The 27,349-nt window shown below is 44.1% G+C and overlaps 1 protein-coding gene across 1 annotated transcript in view; it reads left to right on the forward strand.

Annotated features, from left to right (window-relative positions):
* The window catches only part of FAM149C (family with sequence similarity 149 member C), a 55,034-nt gene that overhangs the window by 14,850 nt on the left and 12,835 nt on the right, over window positions 1–27,349 (forward strand). The window contains exons 8-13 of the mRNA XM_090021148.1: window positions 198–329; window positions 4,725–4,848; window positions 5,994–6,249; window positions 7,874–8,186; window positions 11,160–11,267; window positions 20,676–20,818. Of these exons, the coding sequence (XP_089877274.1) occupies window positions 198–329; window positions 4,725–4,848; window positions 5,994–6,249; window positions 7,874–8,186; window positions 11,160–11,267; window positions 20,676–20,818 (1,076 nt within the window). The remainder of the gene's footprint in view (window positions 1–197; window positions 330–4,724; window positions 4,849–5,993; window positions 6,250–7,873; window positions 8,187–11,159; window positions 11,268–20,675; window positions 20,819–27,349) is intronic.

Below are 27,349 nucleotides of genomic sequence, written 5' to 3' on the forward strand. Positions count from 1 at the left end.
TGTAATGGCTGTTATTGTTTGACAAATGGACTCAGTTTTGTTCCAAGTAGTCACAAACCATGGCCAAATTTGTTAGAAATATTTCATAAACTGTAGAGCTGTCAGGTGAATAGATAGGTACAAATCTCCTGGAGTATCACATAGTATGAAGGCAGAGAAAACTAAGACTCAATTAACCCTGTCCATTTCTTTCTTAGATAAATGACCAGCTAAAACTAAAAGTACTTGGTCAAAACACCATGACAGTTTTTTTTACCTCTTTGGGTGAGACCATCCATCTGTCTCTGTCAAGATCTGCATGCCCACATGCATGCAAAGTTGACAAACGGGTAAGAAACAGTTGTCAAGGCATGAATGTTATCAGGTTCAGTGGTATAACGGTACACCACTAACTGCTAACCAGTTTTAAATCTATTAGCCAACCATTTTATGTTAAAGATAACAAAAATATTGTTGTTTCCATTGACCTTATTGAAGCCAAATGTATTAGCAGTGATAAAATATAGATAAATTGAATGAAACATGAAACCTGCTTGTACATCAGGGACTATTAGAAATTGGTAATTATCTCTTCATCCAACCCTCAAGCTTTCCAAAGATTCTTGGTCACCATCAGGCACAAACCCATAGTAACTGCAGCACAGGGATGTTTTGCAGGAAACTGGGATATCAGATGTTGAGTTTCTAGGGAGCACTATTATTTTACATTCATTTGCTTTATTTTTTTTCATATGATTTTGCACTTTTTGGTTATGAAGTGGACCAGAAGGAGAAATAGTCCATCAGAAGTCTTGCTCCCACATTTTGAATCCAAGACATCCAAGTAATTGTTTTGCTGAGTTTGCACTTGGTACAAAGGGGAGAGGGCCAAAGATAGCTTTAGATACCTCTGTGAGACTTACCTTGTCATATTGTGCTTCATATGTATTTGTTGTGCTCTACATGGTTATTCTGTCAGCTGAGAACAGCTGGAGCACAATACATCTCTTGCTGTCATCCAGCCTTGTCTTTGTTCCTGACAAAATCATCTACATAGCTGTGAGGGGAATGATAGCTGGTAGCCAGTTCTGTACCAGCTGAAGGATCCCTGTACATTGGCTTTCTGGTTATAGTCCAAAGACACATGGGGAGATTTAGCCTGTGCATTCCTACTCACACTCAAGCCCCTAAGTGAGGTATGAACAGCTTATTTCTAAGGTATGTGGGACTTGTCTACACGTGCTATTAATTTGAAGTAGGCTTATTGCTCAGTAAAAGTACTGTGCAGCAAGTCTACATAGGAGCATGTCTACACGTGCTCTGTCTTGGAAGCAGATTTGCTCCCAATGGGAGCAGCCCAGTATAGAGTAGTTCACACCCTCCTCTGCCTCCCTGCAGCAGCCAGGGGAAGATCCATGCTTTCTGCCCCACCCCTCCCTGCACTAGCCTTTGGGTGGTCTCAGTAGGCATGGGGCTAAGAGAGCTCTGCCAGCTGCAGGAGCAGCAGCTGCCTCCTGGCCCCTTGCACATCAGGAAGGGACCTGATGTGCACGGGGCCACAAGAGATCTGCCCCCTGCAGCGCTTTCCTGGCCCCATGCACATCCAGATATACAGTTGTGTGGAGCTGGCTGCCCTGGGGCGCGACCAGGAGCTGGGAATCCAGCTCTGGGGGGAGCCAGGAAGCTGTGGACAGAGAGCTCCCTGTCCTCTGTGATCCCCTGCTGGCTAGGCTGACTGGGAGCAAAATTTGCTCCTGGCTAGCATCTACACGTGCTTTACTGTGCAGTATCTACTGCAGTTAGTTTACTACCTGTATGTATACAGGTAGACTAATTTACTGCACAGTAAATATGAACACATGTAGATGGTGATGCTTTACTGTGCAGTAGACTAACCTACTGCACAGTAAAGCGTCTCATGTAGACACACCCATGATGTCATATATTTGTAGATCTTAGACTGGGAGCCTTCCTATCATGACTGGCATGGAAAGTGGCTAGTGCACTGTGGGTAATACAATAATACTAACCCTTATTTATCTGCTAACTGATTAGCTAAAATTTGGGGCCTTGTGGTTTGTTTCCAAGAGGAAATTAATTTTGTAGTTGGGTGTCTTTCATTCAGTCCTGTATTTACAAAAGATTTGCCAAGTCCTTTTCCATAGACAAGGAGGACTAATAAATGAGAAGTCCTTTGTTCATAGCTATAAGCTTCTTTTAGCCAGCACCCAGCCCAAAGGCAATCTGTCTCTCAAAGACACGCCCTCTCTGCAGGCCGGAAAAGCCTCTGTGCATACTTCAGGCGCTTTCTTGCTGCTTTCTTTTCTTTTGCTGATCTTTTCCCATTTTTCTCTCTCAGACTCCCAGACAAACATAACTCCTCCAGTAAATGCCTCAACCAGTGCATTTGCTGCATCTGTCCCTAGGAAAACCCCTTGGGTTTCAGTTTCAGTTCCTAGAAAACTCGAAAACTCTTGTCTCCGAAGGATCCTATTGTTCCACCTACATGGCTACATAAAGGAACACAGTGATCACTTTACTAGTTCCTGAATGGAAGATAGGTCTTGCTGAGGTTATTGGGTGCAACAGCCAATTCAACCTATGCCAAAACAATTCCTCTATAAGAATTTACAGTATTTTCCACTGGATGGCAGGTAGCACTCCTAGCATTTTCATTGAAACGGGCTGTTTTCTTCCAATCCCCAGACTAGTTTCCAGATCAGAGAAGTGTACGTAAGTCATGGCACATGTTTTACCCACCTTCTCATATTCAGTGCTAGCAAAATTTACTGCCCCACCTCCAACACAAGTCTCTTGCATGAGTGATATCCTGTGTAAAGGCTATGAGTGAGGATTACAGGATATATTTATAGTAAATGGGATAAATTCATGCAATCAGCAGGAATAAGTCTTATACAAGCTCTGTATACTGAAGGGAATTTCATTCTGAGTTAATGGCATTTTACTCCCCTGTGCTTGCAGATCCTTTTATCCAGGGTTTTTTTGCTTATCAGCAAAAGCAAACACCATTTTTAGAGGAAGTAGATAAACAAAGTATCCCCCTATTTTAAAAATATATGTGACACTGGACCTTTTTAAATTGCTTCCCAAGGCTCCCATTGACCTTTGAAGAGTAACCCCTTGGAGTTACATTGAAACTTGTCTTGAAGGCAGCCCTGTCTTGTAAGAGCTCATTCCCAGGTTCTTTCCTAAATATTTATATTGTGGATGCACTTTTGTAGACAGACAACCTTTCAATTAAGATGCTTTATTAGCCCAAAGGCTGCCTGCACAAGGTTGGGTGAATGACATATTTCTTAACCATCTGATGTTAATTGGGGAAGCCTTTACATTTAGAATTCGTTGACGTCTCTAGTGGCATTTTGGTTTTACTGCTTCACTTCTTAAAAACAGATAAAATAAAAGGGCTTATTCATCATGCAAGAAAGACAACTGCCATCTTAAAATTCAAGGGTCGTGGCAGACGCATATATTTTTCTCCTTGCCGCTAACATCTTAGGTAGCAGAGGCTGGAAAAAAAATGTTTGACATACCATTTACTTGTTACAAGTCCTGTCTGGTGATGCTGTGGTTTATAAGCAGTTTCACTTTGGGGTTCTCAATGCTGAAAAGGGAGGTCTTGGGGAGAACATTTATTTGCTAGGAAAGCACATGGTTAGCACTGGAATTAAAAGGTGGGAAAATGCTGGCACCTGTTTAGCAAGAAGGTTTAGTTCCATTTCCTTTGATAGTGTCCACTTCAACCCTCTGATTAGGTGTGCAAGGCAAGCTTCATTTTCCTGTATCTGAGAACAAGCCAGACCCTCATCTCATGCATAATAGTGTATCTCTAATGACTTCAGAGAAATAAAGGACACAAGACTCAAAAGGACTTCTGGAGCCATTGAGCCCCTGATATCACATGCAGTAACGTAATAGCATCCCATTCTGCAACCTATCCCAAACTGAGTAAGCTCCATTTTTCAAAAGGCTTTGGAGGCTTTTCTCCAGCTGGAAGGGTCTTCCAACTTCTGATGGTTAGAATTTAGTTTACACCCGTTGTGGATCTCTCCTGTTAATATAGAGGCTGGACAGTCTGGTTAACCTTCAAGGTGGTGTCACTTCACATTGAACTGACTGATACACACACACACACACACACACACACACACACACACACTTTCTTATTATTACCAAGAGATATTTGCATTCAATAGGCTGCAGCCTTCCTATGTCCACACTGTAAAATATTGGAACAAACATGCTTCGGTTGTCTCTTTCCAATAAGATGTAAAAAGGGGAAGTTTGTTAAACCCTAGTTAATTCAGGAAAATTCGAAAAATCTCATGTAATGGGAAAAGAAAGAGGCACAAGAAGAAAACAATTTAACTAGCTAATTTATTTTAATGTCATACACTCACTACAAAATAATGAGTGTATTATTAGAAAAGGAAGGGTTTGGAAGAGAAGATAAGTGCGAGGAGGGCCATCTTGTCATCCCTGGTTTGGAACAGTTTCCCAACTAAATGGGCAAAAGCGATGTTCCTAATGTAAGACTTGGATACATAACCTTGAACCATGACTGATTCAAGTCATTGACTGTTATAGACTGAATCACAACAAGCATGGTGCCCACCTACTGCACTAGCAACCTGTCAGTCCTGGTGTTATTAGGAGTTTGAAGTATTGGAAGTAAGGTACTGGTCTAACAAAAAATGTTGAATTTCTCCTTTTACTCTTTAAAGGGATTTTCAAAAACCAGCAATATTGAAGAGAGCGAACAGCAATTAAAGAGAGCCTTGGTAGACATTAAGAAGCGATTCCAGAGGACAGTGAAACAATTTATAAATGCCATTTTGATGGCTTCAGGTAGGCTCTTTTCTGTTGAGTTCCAACAAACTGCTCTGTGCTCCACATAGGTATAATAAGTTCAGATTCTTGCCCCAAAAACTTTGTAGGTTGACTCAGACACCTATTAAAGCAAGGGGGAGGTAATAAGACCACAACAGTGGAGAAGTTGGGAAAGATCTTTCCTGAACAGCTTTCTGGAAAAGGCAGAATAAAAAGGAAAGAACAAAGTGGGTGTTGAGGGTAAGGTGAAGATAGTTGAGCAAGAGCAGAAACTAGGAAGACAGACACATCCTCTCTGACTAACATTTGTTACACATGTCCTGGCTTTTCACCCTCTGCACACCCAACCCCAGTTCTGCATGAAGTTCTTTTTTTGCATGTTTTACCATCTTGAATAATAGTATTGGACATGTTTAAGTAGGAGTATGAGGAGCTATGTGAACCAACAAGTTCCTCCATGACCCATTCATCTTTGGAGATCTAATTAAAATGTTTCCCTTCCCTTCTGAAAAGGCTTGTCTGGTGAACAAACCTCACTTTCACCTCATAAAATCATGCAAGTCAAGGGTGAATGAGCAATGTGTACTTATTTTTGAAAAGCTTAGAGCATCTAGTATGTGCTGCCAGTTTAAGCCACTCATACACAGATTCTCAAAAACAGGAATAATCATTGTGCTTCCATGACTGCTTAAACTAGTGGCTCTCAAGTTTTTTAGATTCAAGGGACCCCTAGATATATTCAAGGCACCCCTTGGAAAATGCCAGCTCTTAGCTTCCAGTCTTTTTTGTCTACAGAAAATAATACAGCATTTTTTCTGCTACAAATAACTCAAACCCAAAAATTTCAAACAGAAATCCATAGTTGTAGTCTCTCTATCTTGTGAATCACATTTGTAAACCTAAAAGTACTGACATTGTGTGAATCCCTTAGATCTCAAGGCACCCCAAATTGTCATGGCAACCCTGGTTGAGAATCACTGGCTTAGACTCTGAAGGTGAATGGCCAAACAAGCACTGTGATTGCATGCATTTCCATGACCATTGATAGAGATAGAAGTTGGAGCCATGCAAACTGAAAATACGTTCTTCTCCCTACAACTGAAGCTAAGGAAAATTTCTCAGAAGTCAATCTTGAAGTGTTGGCTTTGGGTTTTGCTTGGCAGGTTTATATTCTATAGACTATCCAGTCCTAGGAAGAGCAAAGCAAATGAAGTTTAAAACAAAGGCAGTGTCGCCTCAGACCTGGACTCAAGGAGTGAAAGAAAAGGATGCTTCAGTGGCTTCAGATACAAAAAGGCCTCAAAAACCCTCAAGCAGACAAGCTGAACAAAAGACATCATCTTCCAGGCTTTTTAGCAGAGTAGCTGATAAAGGCAGATCTCACCTGGCTATCATGACACGACCAAAGCCTACACCAAGGTTTGCTTGGAAATGCACTCCCTTTCCCTGCTTGGGGGTTAGGACACAGTGGCCTGGTGATTTGTGGGGTTACAAGTTGTTTTTATCAATTAAGCAGTTGGCAGAATTTTATTGAATTCTTTGGGTCAAATCCTCACCTGGTGTTTTTTGGTGTAGTGCCTCTCTGTTTCAGAAGTCTGTTGACTGGCACATCTACATGTGCAATTAATGTGCAGCAATAAACCCCAGAGCTTATTGCTCTGGGGTTTATCACTCCCAGGAAGCTCCCAGGTGCACCATTTACACGTGCACACTGACAGCAGCGTATTGAGCCCAATAAGAGCAGCTCTGGCTGGCAGAGGGCCCAGCGGGTCAGCCTGCCAGGCTGGGGCTTTTCTGACTGGGCTCAGTGTGCTGCAGTGGGTCTGGCTGGGGCACGGAGGTGCTTCAGCACAGGGCTGGCTGGCACTGCACTACATGTGCACTGTTGCACAAGAAAAAACTCTATAGCAGAATAGCACTTGTATTTACAGGTATTACCCTGCTGTGGAATTTATTCATTTCCCGTGCCCCAAATAGGGCCTCACATGCAGATGTTGAGACATTTACTGTGGAGCTAATTAGTCAGCTCCTCAGTAAACATCTTGTGTAGACATGCCACTGAGTATCTAATTCTTAAGGTTAAGTAAAGAGCACATTGAGACTCCACCTTACTTTCTTTTCAACATACTCCTCTTTTCTTGTTTAAGCTTACACTATTGTTCCCAGCTACTTTGTGCATTTACTCCTCAGTGAAGGGACGAAGGATCATTTCCATAGTGAACTGACTCAGAATGATATTACACTTATATTCCAGGGCTTCTTTGCACCACATTCCTGAAGGATCACGACTTGCAATGGGAAAAGCATGGTGCATCTTCTGACCCCTCCAATGGTCAAACTCCCTTTGATCTGGAGCAGTATGGTGCCTTTAAGTAGAGGCAGTATCAAAATGCAAAATGGGGAACCAGGAACTTCTTTTGCAAAGTTTCTGATCTTGAGATCAAAGCTTTTAAAGCCCATGTCTGTCTTGAGTGCAGATTAATACCCATGAGTCTAATCTTGACTTTTTAAATGGTCAGATTTCCATGTGACTCACTTTTTCTCAACTACAGTTTTCTTTGCAATGTTTCAAACATATTATAGCCTGTTTTAAAACATGAGAACTGTGTCCTGCATGTAACTAGTACCTAGCTTTTCACTCAATTGCATAAATATCTACTCCACATTGGGTGCATCTAAAAGAGATGCTGTGTTGTCATAGCGATGAACTATGGTGAAGTAACTCATCATTACGGTGACGTAGCATCGGCAGGCACTAACCAAGATGCTGCTAGTACTGCACAGTATCAACGAGCTACTGCACAATAGCTTGTTGCTACTGTGCAGTAGGCTCAGAAACGACTTGTGTGCCACTGGGACTGCACAGTCCCAGTAGGTACTGCCCACTCATTTAGTGCTTGCTGCTGCACAGTAAGCTACTACTTTGGCAAATACTAAATGACTACGCAGTACCAACTGCACAGTGGGGTGCACATGTAGACATGCCCACTGTGTCATTTTATAGTCTCTTATTTAACTAAAATTAATATCATCCACTTTGCAGGGTTGAAATTGTTGCAGCTGGAGATAAGCAATCTCCCAGTGCACAGGCTTCCTCTATGGCTGACTGCCCTGTTGTGCTTCGGAAGCTGCTGACCAAAGAAGACACAAGACCAGGCTGCAAGTGTATCGTGAAAATCCCGTTTGTTACAGACGTGGAGTTTGACAAGTTTATCTCAGCCCCCAGAAAGTCTGATCAGATCCTGGTGATCTTTGTCTTCTCATCCCAAAGTCCTGCCTGTTCTCCCATCTTGGAGGAGACCTTACAGAACCTGTACATAGAAAAACAGCATGGGCGCCCATCTCCATGCATTCAGGTAAGTTAGGGTCAGGAATAAAGAACAGGAAATCAGTGCATCAGTGATCCCCACTGACCGAAAGGTAAAGCAGGTATAGTTCCAGGGAAAAATGCTGGACTGTCAGTGCTGGAGATGGAAGCACTTTCCATGGATCATGGACAGCATAGATGTCAGTCATTCAAGCACTGTCATTCTCCCCACAACCAACCACTGTACCCAAATCGTGTCCTAGGGTGGGAAGACGACAGTTCTAGGGGCAAAGGTAAAGTTCAATTTCCTGCATTATTAACTGTTAAATTACATTTGTACCCTAAACTGCTTGACATTTTCCCTTGAGATAATGATGGTGAGGCTTTTTGCCTATATTTGTTCACCCATCATTGATATGACAACATGCGCAAATATGGTAGAAGAAATGTATAAGCCACAAGCATTTCCATTCCAACTGCTCCTAGGAAAACACAAGTACAAGAGCTACACACTGCACAGACTAACCGCCAGGGTGTGCTGCTGCTCTATTAGAAAGAACTAAGGGTGCCTTTATCTAACTGATCACTATGGGGCACTACAACTGCCTCAAACCCAGTTGCAAATGCAATTCTGTGTCTATAAGGAAATTGCCCTTAAGGAGAGCAGCTCAGAAACTGTCTCCACTCCAATTCAATTGGACAAGGGATGCTGCAATATCTCTATTGTGCAGTCATGTTAAAAATATCTGCTTTATAGGCAAAAGAGAGAATCGCATACATTCCTGGATTAGGCTTTTTGAAAGCAAAAGTCACTGAAATCACTGCAGGCTGACTTAATGATAGAATCGAGTGAGGTTCACTCCATCATATGCAATGCAGACAGGAGACTAGGAAATGGCATTTCAATGTGAGAGTTCAGAGGTATCTTACTGCAAACTGTATTTCCAAAGATTTTGAAACGACAGCAGTAAATGTTGGCTTGAATTCCAAAACTATTGATGTGAAGCGTTACAGTCCTGTATGCATCTTTGTGTCAAGCCTGAGATTCCTTGTATTTGCTTATTTGGCAAATAGATAAGACTGGACATCCAGTGAGGAGGGAAAAGTAATATAATCAAAGGGTATTTCAGCTATCGCTAAGGCTGCTTAAATGAAATTTCTTTTGCTTTAGTGCTTGCAGAGCCCAGCCTAATGTGATTTTGTATCAGGCCCTAAAGCAGCCAAGTCATTATACAGTTTTCTCATAAAACTCCTACTCCTACCAAACAGAAATGAAAATGGAAATCAATAAAATCTTTTCAAACATTAAAACAAAAGCCCTACACTGATTTTTATCCCACGGAAAGGAGAAGTGTTAGAAACTCCATGAAGTCCACTAAGGACTTTGCTGTTAACAATTGTATATGGAAGGTGATAGGAAGCAATAGAAAACACTACAACTGTTAGATTTCAACCTTATCGTCTGCAAAAAAGACATCACAACAGCTCATTTAAACAGCATTAAATCATAGTAGTGTAGATGAAAGCTACATTAGATAATGGATTACAATGTATATTTACTATATATACATCCATCATCCCCTATGATCTCTATACGAAGACTACAATGTGCTTTGACCTTCAACATTACACTGGTGCAATCATATTCTTTCCTTTACTTCGGTCCAGGTTTAAATCCTTTGGACCATTTTTCCTGATAGATATGTCTGTTAGGCAGTGGGGGTGGGGAGGGGAAAAGCTGTTTCTATAAAGGGAAAGCTTAAGCAAACAAACCAAATAGGAAACTTTCAAGAACAAACATGTTTTCAAAGAGGGATTTTCCTTCCCACTTCTGGTTCTTTATGATGTACAAGAAGGTCTGAAAGTGTGTTCTGAAGGAGATATTCCTGCTTGTTTGTTTCTTTGCTCATTTTGCTAGAGGACCTCTTTAACAATTTCAGAGTTGTATACTATTCAATAAGATCTTATACATTATAGAAGGGGGTATTGAACCACCTAACAGTCCTTCCCCTCTGCAAAATGTTTATCATCCATTGGCATTAAGGTGGTGTTTACCAAATCCAGATATAAACAGATAATCCCAGCCCATCTCAATTGCTCAGATAGTAGAGTGATAGCCAGCCAGCTAAAGTCTATGCCTTTTACTTTCCTTCTCATGATATCATAACTTTACTGGTTTTCCAATCATCACTGAGATTTCCTGGGTGGCCTACTAAAAACCTAAAATGAGAAGGGAGAAAACATCTTATAATTATTTTCAGGCTTCCTTTATGGCTCATACAGGCATAAAAAAGGACACAACCCAATATGCATTTTTTTTGTCTGCTGCAGTTTAAGTGTTCATAGTCTCTCTGGTGGGTGAAAGCTAGCCAGAGAAATATGGGCGCCTGATAGGACTTGCCATGGCCTGAAAGGAGATGCTGGGTAGGCCTGTGTAAAGTGGCTAGTATTCACTTCGGATTTGGCCGATTTGGGGGACAGTGATTCAATTCGGTGATTTGAATTCAATTCGGCCAAATCTGATTTGGAGCAGCCAAATCTCTGAATCAGCCAAGCCAGGCCCATCCCATCCCATCCCCTGCGCCTCTCCCAGCCCACCAGTGGCTGCCCTGCCTGTCCCAGCTCCCAGCACTTGGGGAAAAAAAGCCCCATCTCAGCAGGTGCTGTCGGGCGGGGGTAATCCCCACTGCCCCCCACTACCCCACGCTGCATGTACTCCTAGTCAGCTGTCTACACGTGCCTTACTGCACAGTAATTACATGGCAGTTAATTTAATACTTGCATTTTCAGGTAGAAAACTAACTGTTGAATAGAGCAAATTACTGTGCTGTAAAGGTCTACAAATGTAAACAGTGATGCTTACTATGCAGTAATTTGTTCACTGTTTACTGTGCAGTAAAGTGTCTTGTGTAGATGCGCTTGCTGTATACCTAACCCAGGCATTTTAGTTGAACCAACACTGAAACCTCAGGGGAGATCCCAGAGATTCCTGGAAGGAATGACTATGTTTGTCCCCTTCCAGTGCAAACATGACTCTTACCGCCTGTTGCGGTATGACATGGACAGCTCCACAAGACAACAGCCACCGCTACTTGTGCAGAAGCACGCTGTCAAGCCAGGGATGGTGCTGGTAAGTGTAATGCAGTCATTCATATATATAATACATCATGAAGATATAAAATGCTACCCAGCCGGCAACTTCAGAATAAATAAGACAGATTATCAGCATCAGCCTGAAGAGCAGGAATGACAGATGTTTATGAAACAGATGTTTCTTGACTCCAAATTATGTTAATCTTGGAAAAGATGCTGTTTTAATGTTGGATGACAGTTTCTTTACAAGGAGGAGAGATGGGCTCCACAATGTTTGGATACAGATGTGAACTCAAACTTCCTTAGCATCTACTTGAATCAGATCCAGTGTCTCAAGGCTCACTGCGGTCTTGCAAAGCCAGCCCAAACCACTGTGTTTGGATTTTAACTTTTCCAAAGATTCAAGGGGGTTGAATGCAATGTCTATCAGGAAGTCAAAGCCATGTAAGTGGTTCTTCCAGTGTCCATATGAATATTTTTCTCTGTCCACATATTTTTCCAAATCAGGAGCTGAGCGTGGAATAGACAATTGACTAATCTGACGAACAACAGAACCATCTTGTTCAGTCACCAGTCATATTGATGTTGACTCATGAAGTCTTTTGGGTTTTGCTTTTACCCATACTGCATCCCTTCACATAGGAGCTTTTGTCCAAAAGGCTCTCTGAGCACAGATTTAAAGCAACATCTGCTCTATATTAGGTCTCTCTTTACCCATCCTTGATATGGAGCCATCTCAGGGCCTTTCATCCTTTATAGAAATGTGACTATATATTTTAGGACAGGAACTAACTAAAGACTAACATATCTGCATGTACCTACAACAGCAGGTTAAGTTGGCAGAATGCAATTATGTAAGTGGGGTTTGGCCTACACTGATTATTGTGAAAAGTTCCAAGAAGTCTTTAATGATCTCAGGTGAGTTTGTCCCAACAGAGCAAGGTATCTGATTGTGAAATGCTCCCTCTGGGCCTGACTGTCCCACAGAAATCAATACCAGTACATCTATTGTTTTCAGCATTGCAAGATAATGAACTATGTTTTGCTTTTGATGTCCTTGATCTAGCCTAATAATTAACTGCATAAGTATCCCCGTAAGGAACTCACTTCTGATTGGACAGTTAGCCTTGAAACATCCAACAGGGGACCCACTTAGGAAAAATAAATGCCACATCACAAAATAAGTTAGTGCTCATAAAATATTCCCAAAAAAAGCCTTATGGGAAAAATCTCATGTTCACTTGAGTAAGAATTTTCACTGATAAAGACTTCAGGCTTTTGCCTTCAATATTTATATTCTAAACTCATTTCTATTAACACTGATTCTTCAGCTGTTCTAGTCTATAAATGTGCCAGTCCATCAGTATGTGGGTTATTCCTAATCAGCTGATGAGTGTAAATAATTGCATCAACCCCTTCTAATGTCCAGCCAAAAACTTGCATACGCCCAGTCTCTGCTGGCACATGGCATTTTCCATAGATTACACAGTTTACAATGAATTTTGTTGCATGAGCTAGCCCATGAAATAAGCACTATCTCCATTTTGCAAACAGGGAAATGAAGATAGAGGGAATTAAAGTCCACATCACACTTCAAGCCACTGACAAATTAGGAAAAAATATCCATTTTCCAATGTCCTGTTTTATGCAGAATAAATACTATGATACTGAATGACTAGGAGTAGTCACTGCTTTGGGCAGGGTCATTTATAATGAAGCATAGTTAACTTCTTGGGAGTTCTGGCTCTTCTATTGAGATTTTTTATATTGGTCCATTGAAAGAGGTGCCAAGTTAGATAACACCCATAGAAGCGGAAAAGCCTTTAATGAATGCCTTGCTGTGTTCTAATACAGCTTCTTTACAGCCCTTTAAATCTTTGACTACAGAAGTGTAATGATTTTGTCCCCCTGGACTGACAGTCCAAGGAATCAGAACAGTTCTAAGGCTATTCTTCATTCACTTTAGCAACAAGAAGCCATTGGATGCCTTCCTCAACACAGTTAATCTTATTGTTAACATACAGCCTTGATGTACAGGCAAATGCGACAACAAGGTCAGAACAGAGGTAATTGCCAAAGCATTTGAAGTTCATGACACGGTTTCACTAAAAGGACTTGGGTTCCTGTAACCAAGTTGTTATTGCCAAAACTTCTCCAGAGAAAGGAGCTAAAGGAAGGGCTGAAAGTCTAATGACAGATTTTTCAAATAACGTTTTGATCATTGGCTGACATAAGTCAAATTAAAACACAAGGAAGGGATCTTGTGAAAAGAAAGTTAGGGCTGGCTGAAAGGGGCTGGCTGAAATGTTAGGGCTGGCTGAAACGTTGAAAATAGCAGATCTGGCCAAGGAAGGAGTACATTTAATGGCTGGAACACAGGGCTGGTAGTCAAGTGATCTGGGTTTTTATTCCAGCTGTGCTAACTCACAGAATGCCCTTGGACAAGCCACTTAACTTCTGGACCATGGTTGCTCCATCTATAAAATGGGAGAATACTAGTTCAGTGTTGTCTAAGGAGTTGTCTGACATCCATGAATGACAGATGCTGAAGAAGTACCACTGATTAACAATTGTACAATGGCACAGGAAGCACAGTAGGTTGCGAAACTGCTATACCTATTCATTTTTCCATCTATATGGTGCATACCACCATGTCTAGTCATATCCCTAAGTCTAGCTCTGATACACCCTTTCCGTGCCCCAGAATTTTTTAACTTTGCTGCCAGCTGTATACATGTCTGCCCCTGTGAAACATGCCAAATCTTGTCAGAGGTTTTAGAAAGCACTGCGTGGGCAGTGGCAGCAAAGGCATGTCTAGGAGAGGTCAGTTGGTCTGCCAGGCTGGGCAGCATGTCGGGATTTCTTCCTGGACAGATCTCACAGCTCGAAAATGTGTAAATGCCTCTTGATAGCAGCTGCCTTGTTGGGTATCATGTGCTGTGCTGAATAGCTGAGCTGAGCTAATGCAGAGACCTGGACTAGAAAGAAAAGGCAGAAGCCTCATGGAGGAGGAGAATGTTACTTGGGCATGTTTGAGCAAACCAAGCTGGCACTTCAACTTCTTCCAATCTAAGTGACCTTCCCTGACTTCCATATCTACCAGGGCAGTCAGACAGACTGGCTGGAAATGCAGCATTACCTTTCTAAGCCCTTTGTCCTCAGCTGTTTACAGGCACGTGAGCTAACATGTGCTAATGTGACAGAACCACCCAGTTGTCTCTTGTGAAGTTTCCAGTTTCTCTTCCTCTCTGATGTATTATTAAAGCAGAAACATGGCCAGTTCTCAGTGTCCGGTATTTCCTGACATCACCTTCTCGCTCCTTAGTGGTAGGTGCTTGATCCCATTCATTAGCTCTGAGTTCACTGGTTTGCCTCAGTTGAGAAATTCCCAGACTAGCCCTTCACAATCATCTGTGTCTCTCTGCAAAGATCTGCAAGAATACTCAGCATTTTGTGACTGATTTGGGGACTTTTAATTCAGTTTGCCTGCCCCAGCGTTGGTAGACTTTTCCTCACATGCCTTCTTGTCAGTAATTTCTTTTGCTGTTTGCAAGAACAGGTATGCAATGGAAAGTACTCTGGTGAGCCCCCAAGTACAAGACTGAGGTGGTTACCATGTACCCCCAAGTGTATTTCTTTGCATGAATGTTCACAGCTGGAGCACCCAGGCGGCTGGCAGGGGTAGACACAGGTTCATAAAACTGAGGTCACCAGTTATTAGGCCTGTGCGAGTTGGCAGCGATCTGATCTGGCTTTAGATCCGGCCGCTTCAGATGTCAGCGATGCGCTCGGGAGCTCCTGACCGAGTTTCCGCTTTGATCCGGCTGAAGCTTCGGAGCCACCTCGGAGATCCGGCCATGGGGTATAATGGGGAATCAATGAAAAAGCTATAACTTTGTTGTTTTTTGTCCAGTTTGGATAACACTTGCAGGGATAGTAGTGTTTGCTGAGAGCATGAAATCGTCCAAGTTTCAAGAAGATCAGTGCAGGGGTTGAGGGGAACTATACCTCAAATTCCTGAAAGCCAAACTCATGTCACGGCTGTGTGTTACAACACTGGGGCATCAAAACTGCAGGGGTGGTGGCTCTTACTGAGGCCACAAACCCTGCCAAGTTTCAAGGAGATTGGTGCAGGGGTTTGAGGGGAACTGCCCCCCAAGCTGCTGACAAGCAACACTGGTGCCATGGGTGACACTGGGCGTGCTAAGGCGCAGCGGGGTGACAGCTGCAGGGATGGTGGCCCCTGCTGTGACACCTGCCAGCTGTGGAGGAGATCGGCTCAGGGGGGCTCTGGGGCCCTGCACCTCTAGCTGCTGACGGACAAAACTGGTGCCAAGACTGTGTCGGTCTTGGGGCAGTTGATTGTCTGTATTGAGTCTTTCCTCTCCTTAGCCTGGTTTTGTAGGTGCTACTTGATGCTTGTTAAGTCGTTATGTAGCAGCTAGGTCCTGTGTATTGAGCTGGTCCCTGAGTGAATCATGATTGATTGGTTGGTAACTGGGAACACAGCAGCTCAGCTGCCAGGCCTGCAGCAGTGTCTCCCCACCGCCCCAGGACAGACAGTCAGTCCCACAGCACCCATGGCACCTGCGTTGCTTATCCACAGCTTGAGGGGCAGTTCCCTCTAAACCCCTGCCCTGATCTCCTTGAAACATGGCAGGCTTTGTGGTCTCAATAAGAGCTACCAGCCCTGCAGTTTTCACCCCACTATGTTGTAATGCCTAGATGTGACATGAGTTTTGCTTTCAAGAATTTGGGGTGCCCGTGCCCCCAAGCCCCTGCACTGATCTTCTTGAAACTTGGCAGGATTCATCCTCTCTGCAGAGTCTACCACTCCTGCAAGTTTCATCCAAATCAGACAACCCCCCCCCAAATTATAGATATTTTATTGTTTCCCCATTATACCCCATGGCTGGATCTCCGAGGTGGCCCTGAACCACTTCAGGAAGCCGAACGAGGCAGCGCTTCGACCCGGATGTGCTGCTTCGCACCCCGAAGCATCCGAAGCTTCTCTGGATCCAGAGCTCTGTCCAAAGCCTCGCACAGCCCTACCAGTTACTGTACTGACTATCACACAATGATATCCAAAGAATATTTACACCAAAGAATTCCTGAGCAAGTAATGCGAATTGCAGGAATAGCCAAAACCTTTGCAAATAGCACAGTTCAGGCATATTATCTATACCAACAAAGGACAATGCTAGGGAGCTCTGCAGTGAAGTACACTCATGCCTGCTATGCGCATACTCTACCCTCTGAAACATTTATAATTCAGTAGCCTTCATATGCCCACTGATGTGTGCCAATAAGTACCCCCAAGAGAGCTTGGCATGGCTCACTGCTGTCCTTTTACAGTGTAAACATGCCCCAAATAACCTGTGTCGACACAACTGAAGGAGGCCACTGAAAGTCTCATAGCCAGTCATTTTACTGAGGTGTTTACTCCCCTGCAGCTAGAAAATTAAGTATCACCCTGGAAAGGGTTTCTGAATAAATAGAATCAGATTCTCAGCTGGTGTAAACTGAAGTCACTCCATTGATTTACATATGTTAAAGGAACTGGCCCACAGTATATAATATCAATTAGGGATGCCTGCTTATACATTTCTTTTCCTATTAACCTCCCTCTGCTCAGCCTCACTCAAAAAGTCAGTGGCTGAAGTGGAATCCAGGAGTCCTGGTATCCTATGGTTGTAGGTACCACACTGTTCCTGGGATGACTTCACAGCATCGTTATTAAATGAATGCCGACCAGACAAGATGATCTGGAAAGAGCTGTAGGCTTAACCTGGCTTCCGGTGAAAATGAGCTTTGTTGCTACAGGCCTTATACCAAAAGGGGCCTGTTATTGGCTCCTTTGCCTGTGAACCTGAGCTTTAATATCCATAATGTTCCTATAACACCTAATTACAAAGTGGAGAAGAATAAGACTCCAGTATGGTCTTATCCCTTTCAAAGCTCCAGAGATTAATAACAAGTCCTCATACTCTGTGCAGAGCATGATTCATATCCAATGTAAATCCTAGGTTAAGCTAATATTCTGGTTGGCTTGCTCCACCTAGTAGCCCATCTGTAGCAGTTTGTTAGGTTACCTGAGGCCCATCTGTAGCAGTTACTAGGTACCTAGGCTACCTGAGACAGGCTAAACTTTACAGAGTTGCTCCAGTACCAAGGCTGAATCATTCAATATGAATTCATTTTCTGAGTGCCTGCAAATCTTCTGTTCCTGCGGGTGAATAACTACAGCAACTGGAGATACAAATTACTTTCAAGTTCAAAAAGACCCATCTGCAATGTAGAACTGCCTCCAGAGAGATACTTCAGCTCCCAAACCAGGCTTTTCCTTCTTTTCCTTCATCCCTTTTACATGGAGGGCCAATGTGCAAGGACAAGTCAGAATAGATACTAGTGACTATAGCAATAGCCGGTGATGGGCATGGCAGCTTCATGCAAAAGGATGTGGAAACATCTACCCAATATTGTAAATAGAGGGCTAGGAATGGTCTAGGAATACAGGAATTTGACCTGAAAGCTTTTCAGTTAGAGGGATATGTGACGCCTGTTTCTGATGCACCAGTTCATTTCCCAGACACTGAACTCAGATACCGGAGGCAGATTTTTTTCCCCCTTTATTTTGCACCAATCCTTCCCAGTTTCACTTTTGTGAGGGGACTTGGATGTGTTGGTAGCAATCCTGGCATCCCTCCATGGGTTTTCTTTGCCTGTCAATGCCATATGCTGCTGATCCTCTCAGCTCAGATTCATCTGCTCACCAGAGGGAGCTCCCGGGACTCTGAGCTCAGGCCGGCTTGCTTGTTTGCTGATGTTGGAACAAGAGAAAGACTGTTGGGAGGCAACGGGTGATCTTTAGCTGTGAAATGAGCTGTTTCTTTCTCGTGCATATGCAGTAAAAAAGTGTGAGCATGTGGTGACCACCTACCCAGCTCTGAGGTCTGCCCCAGTGCTGTCCGAATTTCTCTCCAGTCTCTTTGTCCCACCTCCATGATCTCATATCCTCCTGCTTCCTTGTACTCCCCCCTTCTACCAACTCGCTCCACTCCCTGCCTCCACCCTGCACATCCACCTCCACCCTACTGCTCCAACCTCACGTCTTCCTACTCCACCCGGCTCCCCCACCTAATCGTTCTGCTCCTCATCTCCACCCAGCTGCTCTGATCTCATATCCACCCTCTGCCCTGCAAATCTCCATCCATTTCTGGTCCCCACCTGCCGTCCCCCACGGACCCTTGCTCTGCCTCTTCCTCCTCCACCCACTTCTACCACCTTTATTGTAGGACTCCTCCCTGTAATGGTCTACAGCTGGGGTGGAGCTCATATTTTCCCTGAAACGTTTTTTTCCACTGAGTCATGTCCCTCTCTGTAAGTCTTGCTGTGAAATCTTCCTTCCCAATTTTGAGGACAAAAGGACTTGATGGGGGGAAACGAATACATGGCATCCCAATGTAAGCCTCATCCTCCTACACAGGCCCATGCAGGGAACAAGCATTCCTTGTAACCCTAGAGATGTAGAAGATATGTTAAGATTTTGTAAGTCATATGGACATTTCTGTTCCTTGCAAACGTGCCTGAAAGCAGCTGCAGAACCAGGCCTGCTGTAGTGGGAAGGTGGAGGATGCAGGGCCAAGGCATGTACTGAGCCTAGTCAGACACCTGATGTCCCACAGCAACCAGGGTATTCTACACTCCAGCAACCTGTCTCCCCGCCCTCCGCCATCTCCCTGTGCTGTGTGCTGCACAAGGAGTGATAGGTTTACTACGTATACCACCGCTTTGCTGAAGAGTCATTCTACTCCATTTTTTACCTTTACAAATCATTGAAGTTGCCTGAAGGAACTACAGAGAGGGCCCGAATCAGACCAAGAGACACCAAATGATTAGAGATTAATGAACCCCAGAGGTTCAGTTTGACTTTATACCCCACAGTTCCCCACCCCGCCATGAGGCACATAGTTCCTAACTAAGGACCTCATCATGGAATATAAGCAGAATTACACAGAACAGAGACCTTGTCCACAATCTCTCAGCAGTTTGAAGTTTTTGATTAAGTGTTCAGCATCTAAACAGGGCACATCTACAAATGCACATTTACTGCACAGTAACCAAAATTACCACTCAGTACAGGGGTTCATCTACACATGCATGCCTGTACTGCACAGTAAATATGGCAGCTTATGCTGACTTGAGCATAAATTTGATACCTGCATCATGCAGACATTTTGATTTTCACATTTTGATTTTTTTTCCCAGCGCAGAAAAGGGACATGTTGTGCAAATGCTGTTACAAAAATAATGTACTGTACATTTCAGTGGGTTTTAGTCTCATCCTAAACCAGATAAAACTTAGTGTAGTTTTGTATACCTGTTCTCTGAAGTTTAAGGCTAAATCAACCCAATGGAAACAGCTGTTTGGAAACAAATATTCCAAGGAGGTTGTAAAAGTCCCTTGAATTGTGCACAGCTCATTGGTTCTCTGAACCTCTTCATCTGCAAAAGTGAGCTAATGGTTTCAGGAGACTGGACTCAGGAGATATCTGGTATCATACGAACAGGACACATCTACACATGCCCCTGACTGCGCAGTTGGTACTGCGTAGTCCCGGTGGTGCATGAGTCATTTTGTTACAGTGCGCTAGGGATGGCATCACAGTTAGCCAATGCTATGTTGCCATAGCAATGAGCTACAGTGAAATAGCATCTTGTGTAGATGCACCTGCAGCACCTTTCCAGGCTTTTCATGTTTCTGCTTCCACTCCTAACAAGAACCAAGAAGCAAAGTGAGGCAATCAGAAAAGTTATTCTTCATTTTCAGTCTCATTGCTAGCTTCCCTTGCCTCACAAGCAAATGTCTAATGGCTCATATCTCCCCACCTCTTATCTCTGATGTCTACTGCAGCTACTCAAGAAAAAGTAGGAGGGGTGATGCTTCAGATTTGGAGTCCCCTCACCGCACAAATCCAAATCACTGAATGCAAGATTATGCAAAGCAAAACCCCACAAAACTTCTGAAAAGGGAAACAACCAAAGTGCCACACAGCTCTGAAATACCATTATATGGAGGACTATATGAGTTTATCTTATTCACTGTGTTCTTAAGATACACACCACTAAAGTATGACAGATTGTCTGGAGGTTTATATAGAAATGTTGACATCTAGCAAATGGGCAAAATTTCTTTTCCATATCACTCCCCTTCCTGCCACAAAAACTGAGTTAAATTTCAGTCAGTGCCGATGGGGTTAACTACTCTACAGGCAGAGGCTGTATTTGCAAAAACCAGAGCCCCTAACCCCTGAATGAAAACATCTAAGAATCCCATGCAAAACAGGAAAGGGAAACCATTTGGTCCAAGCTTTTGCGCTTGGTTTTATTTTTTATTGCAAAGCAATTTTTTTCCTTTTTCTTCTTCCTGCCTGTTTGTCAACAGATGTATGCTGGAGGGAAGCTGCTGTTTGGAGGCTATGTTTTCAACGGATACGGCTGCAGCAAGAAGGACCTGCTGAAACAGATCAGCAAAGCTCGTCGCGACTGCAAGATGGGCCACTTCCTGCCAGAGAGTTTCAAATTTAGGTAAAGCAGGAAATGTGAGGGCAGAGGAGCCATGTCACCCCAAGGTCTGTTTATGACATGAACTGGGCTAACTGGGAAGAATCAGAAGGGCTGTGATAAGAAAAGTGGGCATATTGATAAAGTCATTATCAGACTCTTTAGTTAATAAACAGCATGCATGGGAAAAAAATATTGGTGGGGAGGAGGGGGAATAAGAGCAAGGGGAATATTCTTCCCAGCGTTCATCACAGGTTCTTCGAAGCTCCTGACATCAAAGAGCTGTTATTTAATGAAGAGGAGCATCACCTTGAACTTGATCAATCACAGCTGTAGTACATGGGACTCTGCACAGCATAAACTTAAGTCCCAAAGGTCCTGTCTAGCAAGCACCAGGGAGGATCCTGGAGGGATGTAGCCATGCTTTGATATTCCATTCTTACTGAAAGAAAATCTACAGACTGGCTTATCCATTTGGGTTGAGATTTCCAAAGCTAACTAGGAGATTTGACCACACAATAGAAAACCTCCACCTTGCAGCTAAGATTGCCCTGGGAATTGAATAATCCTTTAGTTTCTGCTGTGCCTACCTGCAGCTGCTGCCAAAACAATAGGAATATTTTGCAACACTGCAGCACTTACCTTTGAACTAGTGTTTCTGGGTCTCCCTGTCTTTGGAGAGGAAAATGATATGTTAATTGAGTTAGTGCTGGGAGTCTCAAATTCTGGTCTTTAATATCAACCTCTACCCCTGGGCTTAGGTGAGATGACACCCCCTGTCCCTGGGTGCAAGCTGGTTACATCTGAACTGCACCATAGTTAGTCTTATACCACCACACACTTCTAAGTAGGGAGAAGGTAGGTTTGTAGGAGTCACTGTAAGGTGCATATTGGGCCAATGAGATGCATACATTTCCATGCTCATTCCTCAAGGTTTTTTTTACCTCTGCAGCTGAAGAATAAAAACATTTCAGATTTAGCCCTTAGATTTTAACCAACAAGCAACTGTTCACCTCACTGCCCTGCTATGTTCCATGGAGATCCCTATTGAATCACCTAGTACAGCAGGTGCATATAGGCAGCCTCAGAGGTACAGTCATTTGCCCAATTTATGCCGCTTATCAGATGCAAATAAGTGGTTAAACAAGAGGCAATTTTATCACGAACTTCCAAGTCAGTTAAACAGGTGGGCAAATAATTAAGTTCTCCCACACACACCCATCCAAGTCTTTGGATGCTTTCAATACCAACAGTGTTCCTCCTGCCTGTTTCCTATTACAAGGCTGGTATGTGAGTGCCCACAGCTGACTCAGGGGTTTGAGCTGCACTACAGACCACCCCCTACCACCATATCCTGCACCTCTGGCTCCTCTGTGGCTTCTACTCAGACAGAGCTCTCAGTGGTGGAGGCTTCAGCCCAGGTCCTGGGCTGCAGGGGGTGCTTAGCGCAGCTCCCCGTGCCTGGTAGCAGGGACAGGCATAGCCCCATTTGTGGCGGGGGTGCTGTGGTGCAGTCTCTAGAGAGCCGGGTGGAGGAGTTCTAGGTGGAGGGGAGCAGGCTGTGCAGCATCAGGGCGGAGGAGCAAGAGATAGATAAGTTGTATAGCAAGGATTTGCAGCAGAAGAATGAGGACAACAGGACGGTGTGGGAGGACCTGAATGGAGCTGAGTGGAAAATGGTCACTTCAGGATCCAGGCCACGTGCTTCAAGGGAAACTTTTCTGGTTCAGCTGTGCAACAGCTATGAGACCCTTGCACCACTGGTGGAAGAAGGACTGGAGGCACTTGTGCCAGAGAACCAAAGGAGGCAAGCTCCTGTCCAGAGTGGGAGACAGGGTTGTAGTAGTCGGCAACTCTCTCCTGAGGGGGATGGAGGGTAATATCTGCCAGCCAGATCCCTTTGCACGGGAGGTCTGCTACCTTCTGGGGGCCTGTATCTGGGATGTGATGGAAAGGATTGCAAAACTCATCCAGCCCTCTGACCACTACCCCATGCTGCTCATTCATGCTGCTTATTCATGCAGGCATGAAGGACACAGCCAGGAACAACCCTGGGCTTTGGAGGGTGGGCTAAAGGGATTGGGAGCGCAAGTGGTTTTCTTTTCCATCCTCCCAATCAGGGGTCAACACCCCTGGAGGGACAGTGGTATTGAGGAGGTCAGCTGGAGGCTCAGGAGATGGTGCCACAGTGAGGGTTTGGGATTTTATGGTCATGAACTTCTGTTCCAGGATAGAGGCTTGTTCAGAAGAGATGGCATCCACTTCACACCAAGGGAGAAAAAACTGTTTTCTTCCAGAATGACTGACTTGCTGGAGAGGGCTTTAAACTAGGTGAATTGGGGGATGGGTTTGCAGCCGGGAATGCAAGTCAGGGGATAGCCAAGCAGGGAAGGATGCAGAGAGGGATGTCAGGGAAGTTTTAAGAGGCTAGAATGACATTGGGCAGCAGGGAACTGGGGTTACCAATGGGGGACTTAAGTGTCTATACACAAAGTATGATAAATAAGCAGGAGGAACTGGCACTCTTGTTAGCAAATAAGGAATATGAGCTCATCGGAATAATGGAGACCTGGTGGGATGCCACACATGACTGGGCTGTGTGCGTGGAGGGCTACAGGCTGCACAGAAGGGATTGGGTAGGGAAGAAGGGAGGAGGTGCAGCTTTTTATGCAGAATGCCTCCTTGGAGACCCAAATTGGTACGAGAGAAGGGTGACTTGAGACCCGGGGGGACAAGAAGAAGGGGACTTGATGGTAGGCATCTACTACAGACCAGTGCACCAGGAGGAGGAGCTGGAGCTGGAATTTTCCAGAGCATTGATGGAGGTTGCACGTTCAGGGAACATGCTTGTCATGGGTGACCTCAATTACCCTGACATCAGCACTCGGGCAAATCTGACCAGTCATGTAGGTGTTTGACCTGTGTGGAAGAACTTTATTTAGTACAGGAAGTGAATGGGCTGACCAGGGAAAAGGCTATATTTAATATGGTCCTAGCCAAAGGGAACAACCTGATGGAAGATCTGAGGATTGAGGGTAATCTGGGAGATAGTGATCATGAGATGATATAATTCACTATCTGTCATAAGGCAGGGAAGTCAGCCAGTAGGCCAGAGGTGCTTGGCTTCAGGAAGGCTGACTTCAGGAGTTTAGGAAAATAGTAGGAGAGACCCTACAGGAAAAGGGACTAGAGGGGAAGGGAGTTCAGGAAGGGTGGTTGTTCCTCAAAAGGAGTGATCCTCAGAGTGCACGAAAGATCCATTTATGTATGCATGAAAGGTGGTAAAAGGGATGGAAATTCATCTTGGCTTGACCAGAGGAGTCAAGGACTGCTTAAGAAAGAAAGAAGAAGGAAGCTTATAGACAGTGAAAACAATAGGTAGTCACCAAGGAGGAATACACAAGTATAGTCCTGTATTTGTAGAGAGAGGATAAGGAAGACAAGGGCAGCGACTGAGATCAGGTTGGCAACCGAAATCAAGGACGATAAGAACTCCTTCTTTAGGTATATGGGGAGCAGAAGGAAGACCTAAGGGAAATGTGGGGCCCTTGCAGAATGGGACAAGACAGCTGATACCAGACAGTCAGGAAGCTGAACTCTTTAATGAATACTTTGTGTCAGTGCATTCCTGCATACAAATAGTGGTCACCTGCATCTGGCTGGATACTGGATGGATGTGCGAGGGGGCGATTGTTACCAACCAATGGTCAGTGTCAAACTGGGGAGGGAGCACTTAGAGCGGCTGAATGTCTTCAAGTCAGCAGAACCAGTGATGGGCTACACTTGAGAGTGCTGAGGGAATTGGCTGGAGTTATTGTGGAATTGTTGGTGAAGGTATTTGAAGACTTGTGATGTTTAGGGAGAGGTCCTGGAAGACTGGAAAAGGGCCAATGTGGTGTCAGTCTTTAAGAAGGGGAAGAGGGAGGATCCAGGAACCTATAAGCTGGTTAGTTTGACCTCAATACCGGGTAAAATTTTGGAAAAAATTATCAAGAAGTCCATTTGTGAGAGACTGGTAGAAGGCATGATGCTGAGGGACAGTCAACAAGGTTTCACTGCAGGCAGGTCATGTATGAACAATCTTTGTCTTCTTCTATGATCAAGTAATGAACCACTTAGATGTAGAGAGATGTGGTTGATGTCATATACTTGGATTTTAAATTTTAAGACATTTGAAATGGTCTCCCATGTTGTTTTTATAAAAACACTGGGGGACTGTGGACTAACAGAGTCCGTGGTCAGGTGGGTTGGGAACTAGCTAAAGGGTCAAACCCAGAGAGTGTTAGTGGATGGGTCTGTATCATCTGGGAGGGAGGTCGCCAATGGTGCCCTGCAGGGTTCAGTTCTTGGCCCTGTGCTGTTCAACATCTTTATCAATGATTTAGATGAGGATGTGGAAAGCACGCTGGCCAAGTCTGTGAAGATGATACTAAGTTATGGGGAAAAGCAGTCACACTAGGGGATAGGATGCAGATCCAAGCAGACGTGGACAAGCTGAAAAGGTGGATGGAACAGAACCGATTGTAATTCAATAAGGATAAATGCAGAATGCTTCATCTGGGGAGGAGTAACCAGTGACATAAATACAGGCTAGGAGGAGCTTTCCTGGCCAGCACAATGGCTTAAAGGCACCTCAAGGTTATAGTTGATCATAGGATGAACATGAGCTACCAGTGTGATGCTGTAGTCAACAAAGCTAATAGCATACTGGGATGCATTAGCTGATGTGTCGCGAGCAGGGCTAAGGAATTGATGCCTATTCTCTACTCATCACTGGTGAGAGCCCAGCTGGAAGACTGTGTCCAGTTCTGGGCACTGCACTTCAAAAAAGTTGTGGAGAATCTTGAAAGGGTCCAGAGAAAAGCCAGAAGAATAATCAAGGGCCTGGGGGACAAACCTTATGAAGAAAGACTAAGGGATTTGGAACTGTTCAGCCTGGGGACGAGAAGACTGAGAGGAGACTGGGTGGATGTCTATAAGTATGTAAGGGGTGAATATTGGGAGCCAGGAGAAACACTGTTCAGCTAGGGCACCCCAGGGGAGGACAAGGAGCATTGGCCATAAACTGTTAGAGGATGATTTCAGGTTGGATGCAAGGAAGAACTTCTTTATGGTAAGGGTGACCAGAGTCTGGACTAGACTTCCCAAGGAGGTAGTGCAGTCCCCAGCCTTGGAAGTCTTCAAGAGGAGACTAGACAGACGTATCTTGCTGGGATCATTCCAAAGCAAGGGGGTTGGACTCGATGAGGTCCCTTCTATCCCTTAATTTCTATGATTCTGTTGCATATCCAGGCTTCAGTCTCTACAACTATGGAAGGATTTCCCCACTCTGCATCTCTTCAGCAGGCAAATTTCTCCTCTGATTTTTCTTACCTGCTGGCAATGGAGTCCCCTATGCAACAATATTAGTGTGATTCTGCTGTGTGGATGGGGCTGAGTTTAGGAAAGTCTTTCCTGGAGAGTGTATGTCTAAGCCATCACATTGGGTTGACTGGGGCTCTCTCACTGCTGTAGAGAGTTAGTGGGCATGGCCTCTCTTTCAGTGCACAGAGTACGCTGGAGCTAGCAGTTTCAGGGTGACTGGTGAAGCCATTTCACCTCCTGATGGGAATGATTCCTTGAGTATGTAGCCAGCTGCCTGGTCTAAGCATTAGGGACAGCATTGGACCAGTGATTGCATAAGGATGGGGTGTGCAAAAGCACCAAAGCTGTGCAAGTTTCCATTGAAAAGTCAGCTTCAGCTTCTAAATCACTTACTGTGGACTCTTGAGAATCCCACTGTAAGTCCAATGACATGAATGCTCAAAACCACAGTGCTAAACAATGTATAAATAAAACAAACATCCAAGTGACAGCACTCTCCAGTGTGTAGGACATTATGCTGGGAGTGAAGAGACATCAGTGCTAGATGCAGCGAAGCCATTCATTCCCTTTGCAAATCCCTTGGGGAGGTTATCAAAAGCAGCTAAGAGATTTGAGAACCATGATTTTTCCTCCTAAATCCCTTAGTCACTCATGGAAATCTCCTCATCTGTAAAATGGTGGTGACAAGGCTGAGCCAACTTTGTAAAGTTCTCAAAAGAAAAGGGTTAACCATTAGTCATCACTAAAATGGATGATTTCAAATAAATATACCTCTGATGCTTGAAGGAAATAGCCCATACCACACATACAGCAGGCACTGGGTAGTGTCGCAGCACCATTGTGTTTGAAGTGACCTCAAGGGTTATCTAGTCCAACCCTCATTACTGTAGACCAGCAATGAGGGGTATGTCCCTGGTTTCCATCCATACTCTGCTGTGCTAAGCTTGGAGACCCTAACAGTAGTGTCAATGGGTTAACTGATGTAGTATTCTAGGAACTTTTTGAACAAGAAGAGAAAGCCCTTAGCTGAATATGTTACATAGCAATATTGTGAGTACTCCTGTATTCTTTGACAGTCAGCCATTCTCTCTGGGGACTAATGACTGTTCATTCCTCTGTTATTCTCTCCTGTCACACTCATCAGTGCCAAAGTCATTTTTAATGTGGCTGCAAAAACATCCAGGAACAGTG

The sequence above is a fragment of the Crocodylus siamensis genome, chromosome 11 (genome assembly GCF_052110815.1).
Source record: "Crocodylus siamensis isolate JL-2025a chromosome 11, ASM5211081v1, whole genome shotgun sequence".
Classification (NCBI taxonomy): domain Eukaryota; kingdom Metazoa; phylum Chordata; order Crocodylia; family Crocodylidae; genus Crocodylus; species Crocodylus siamensis.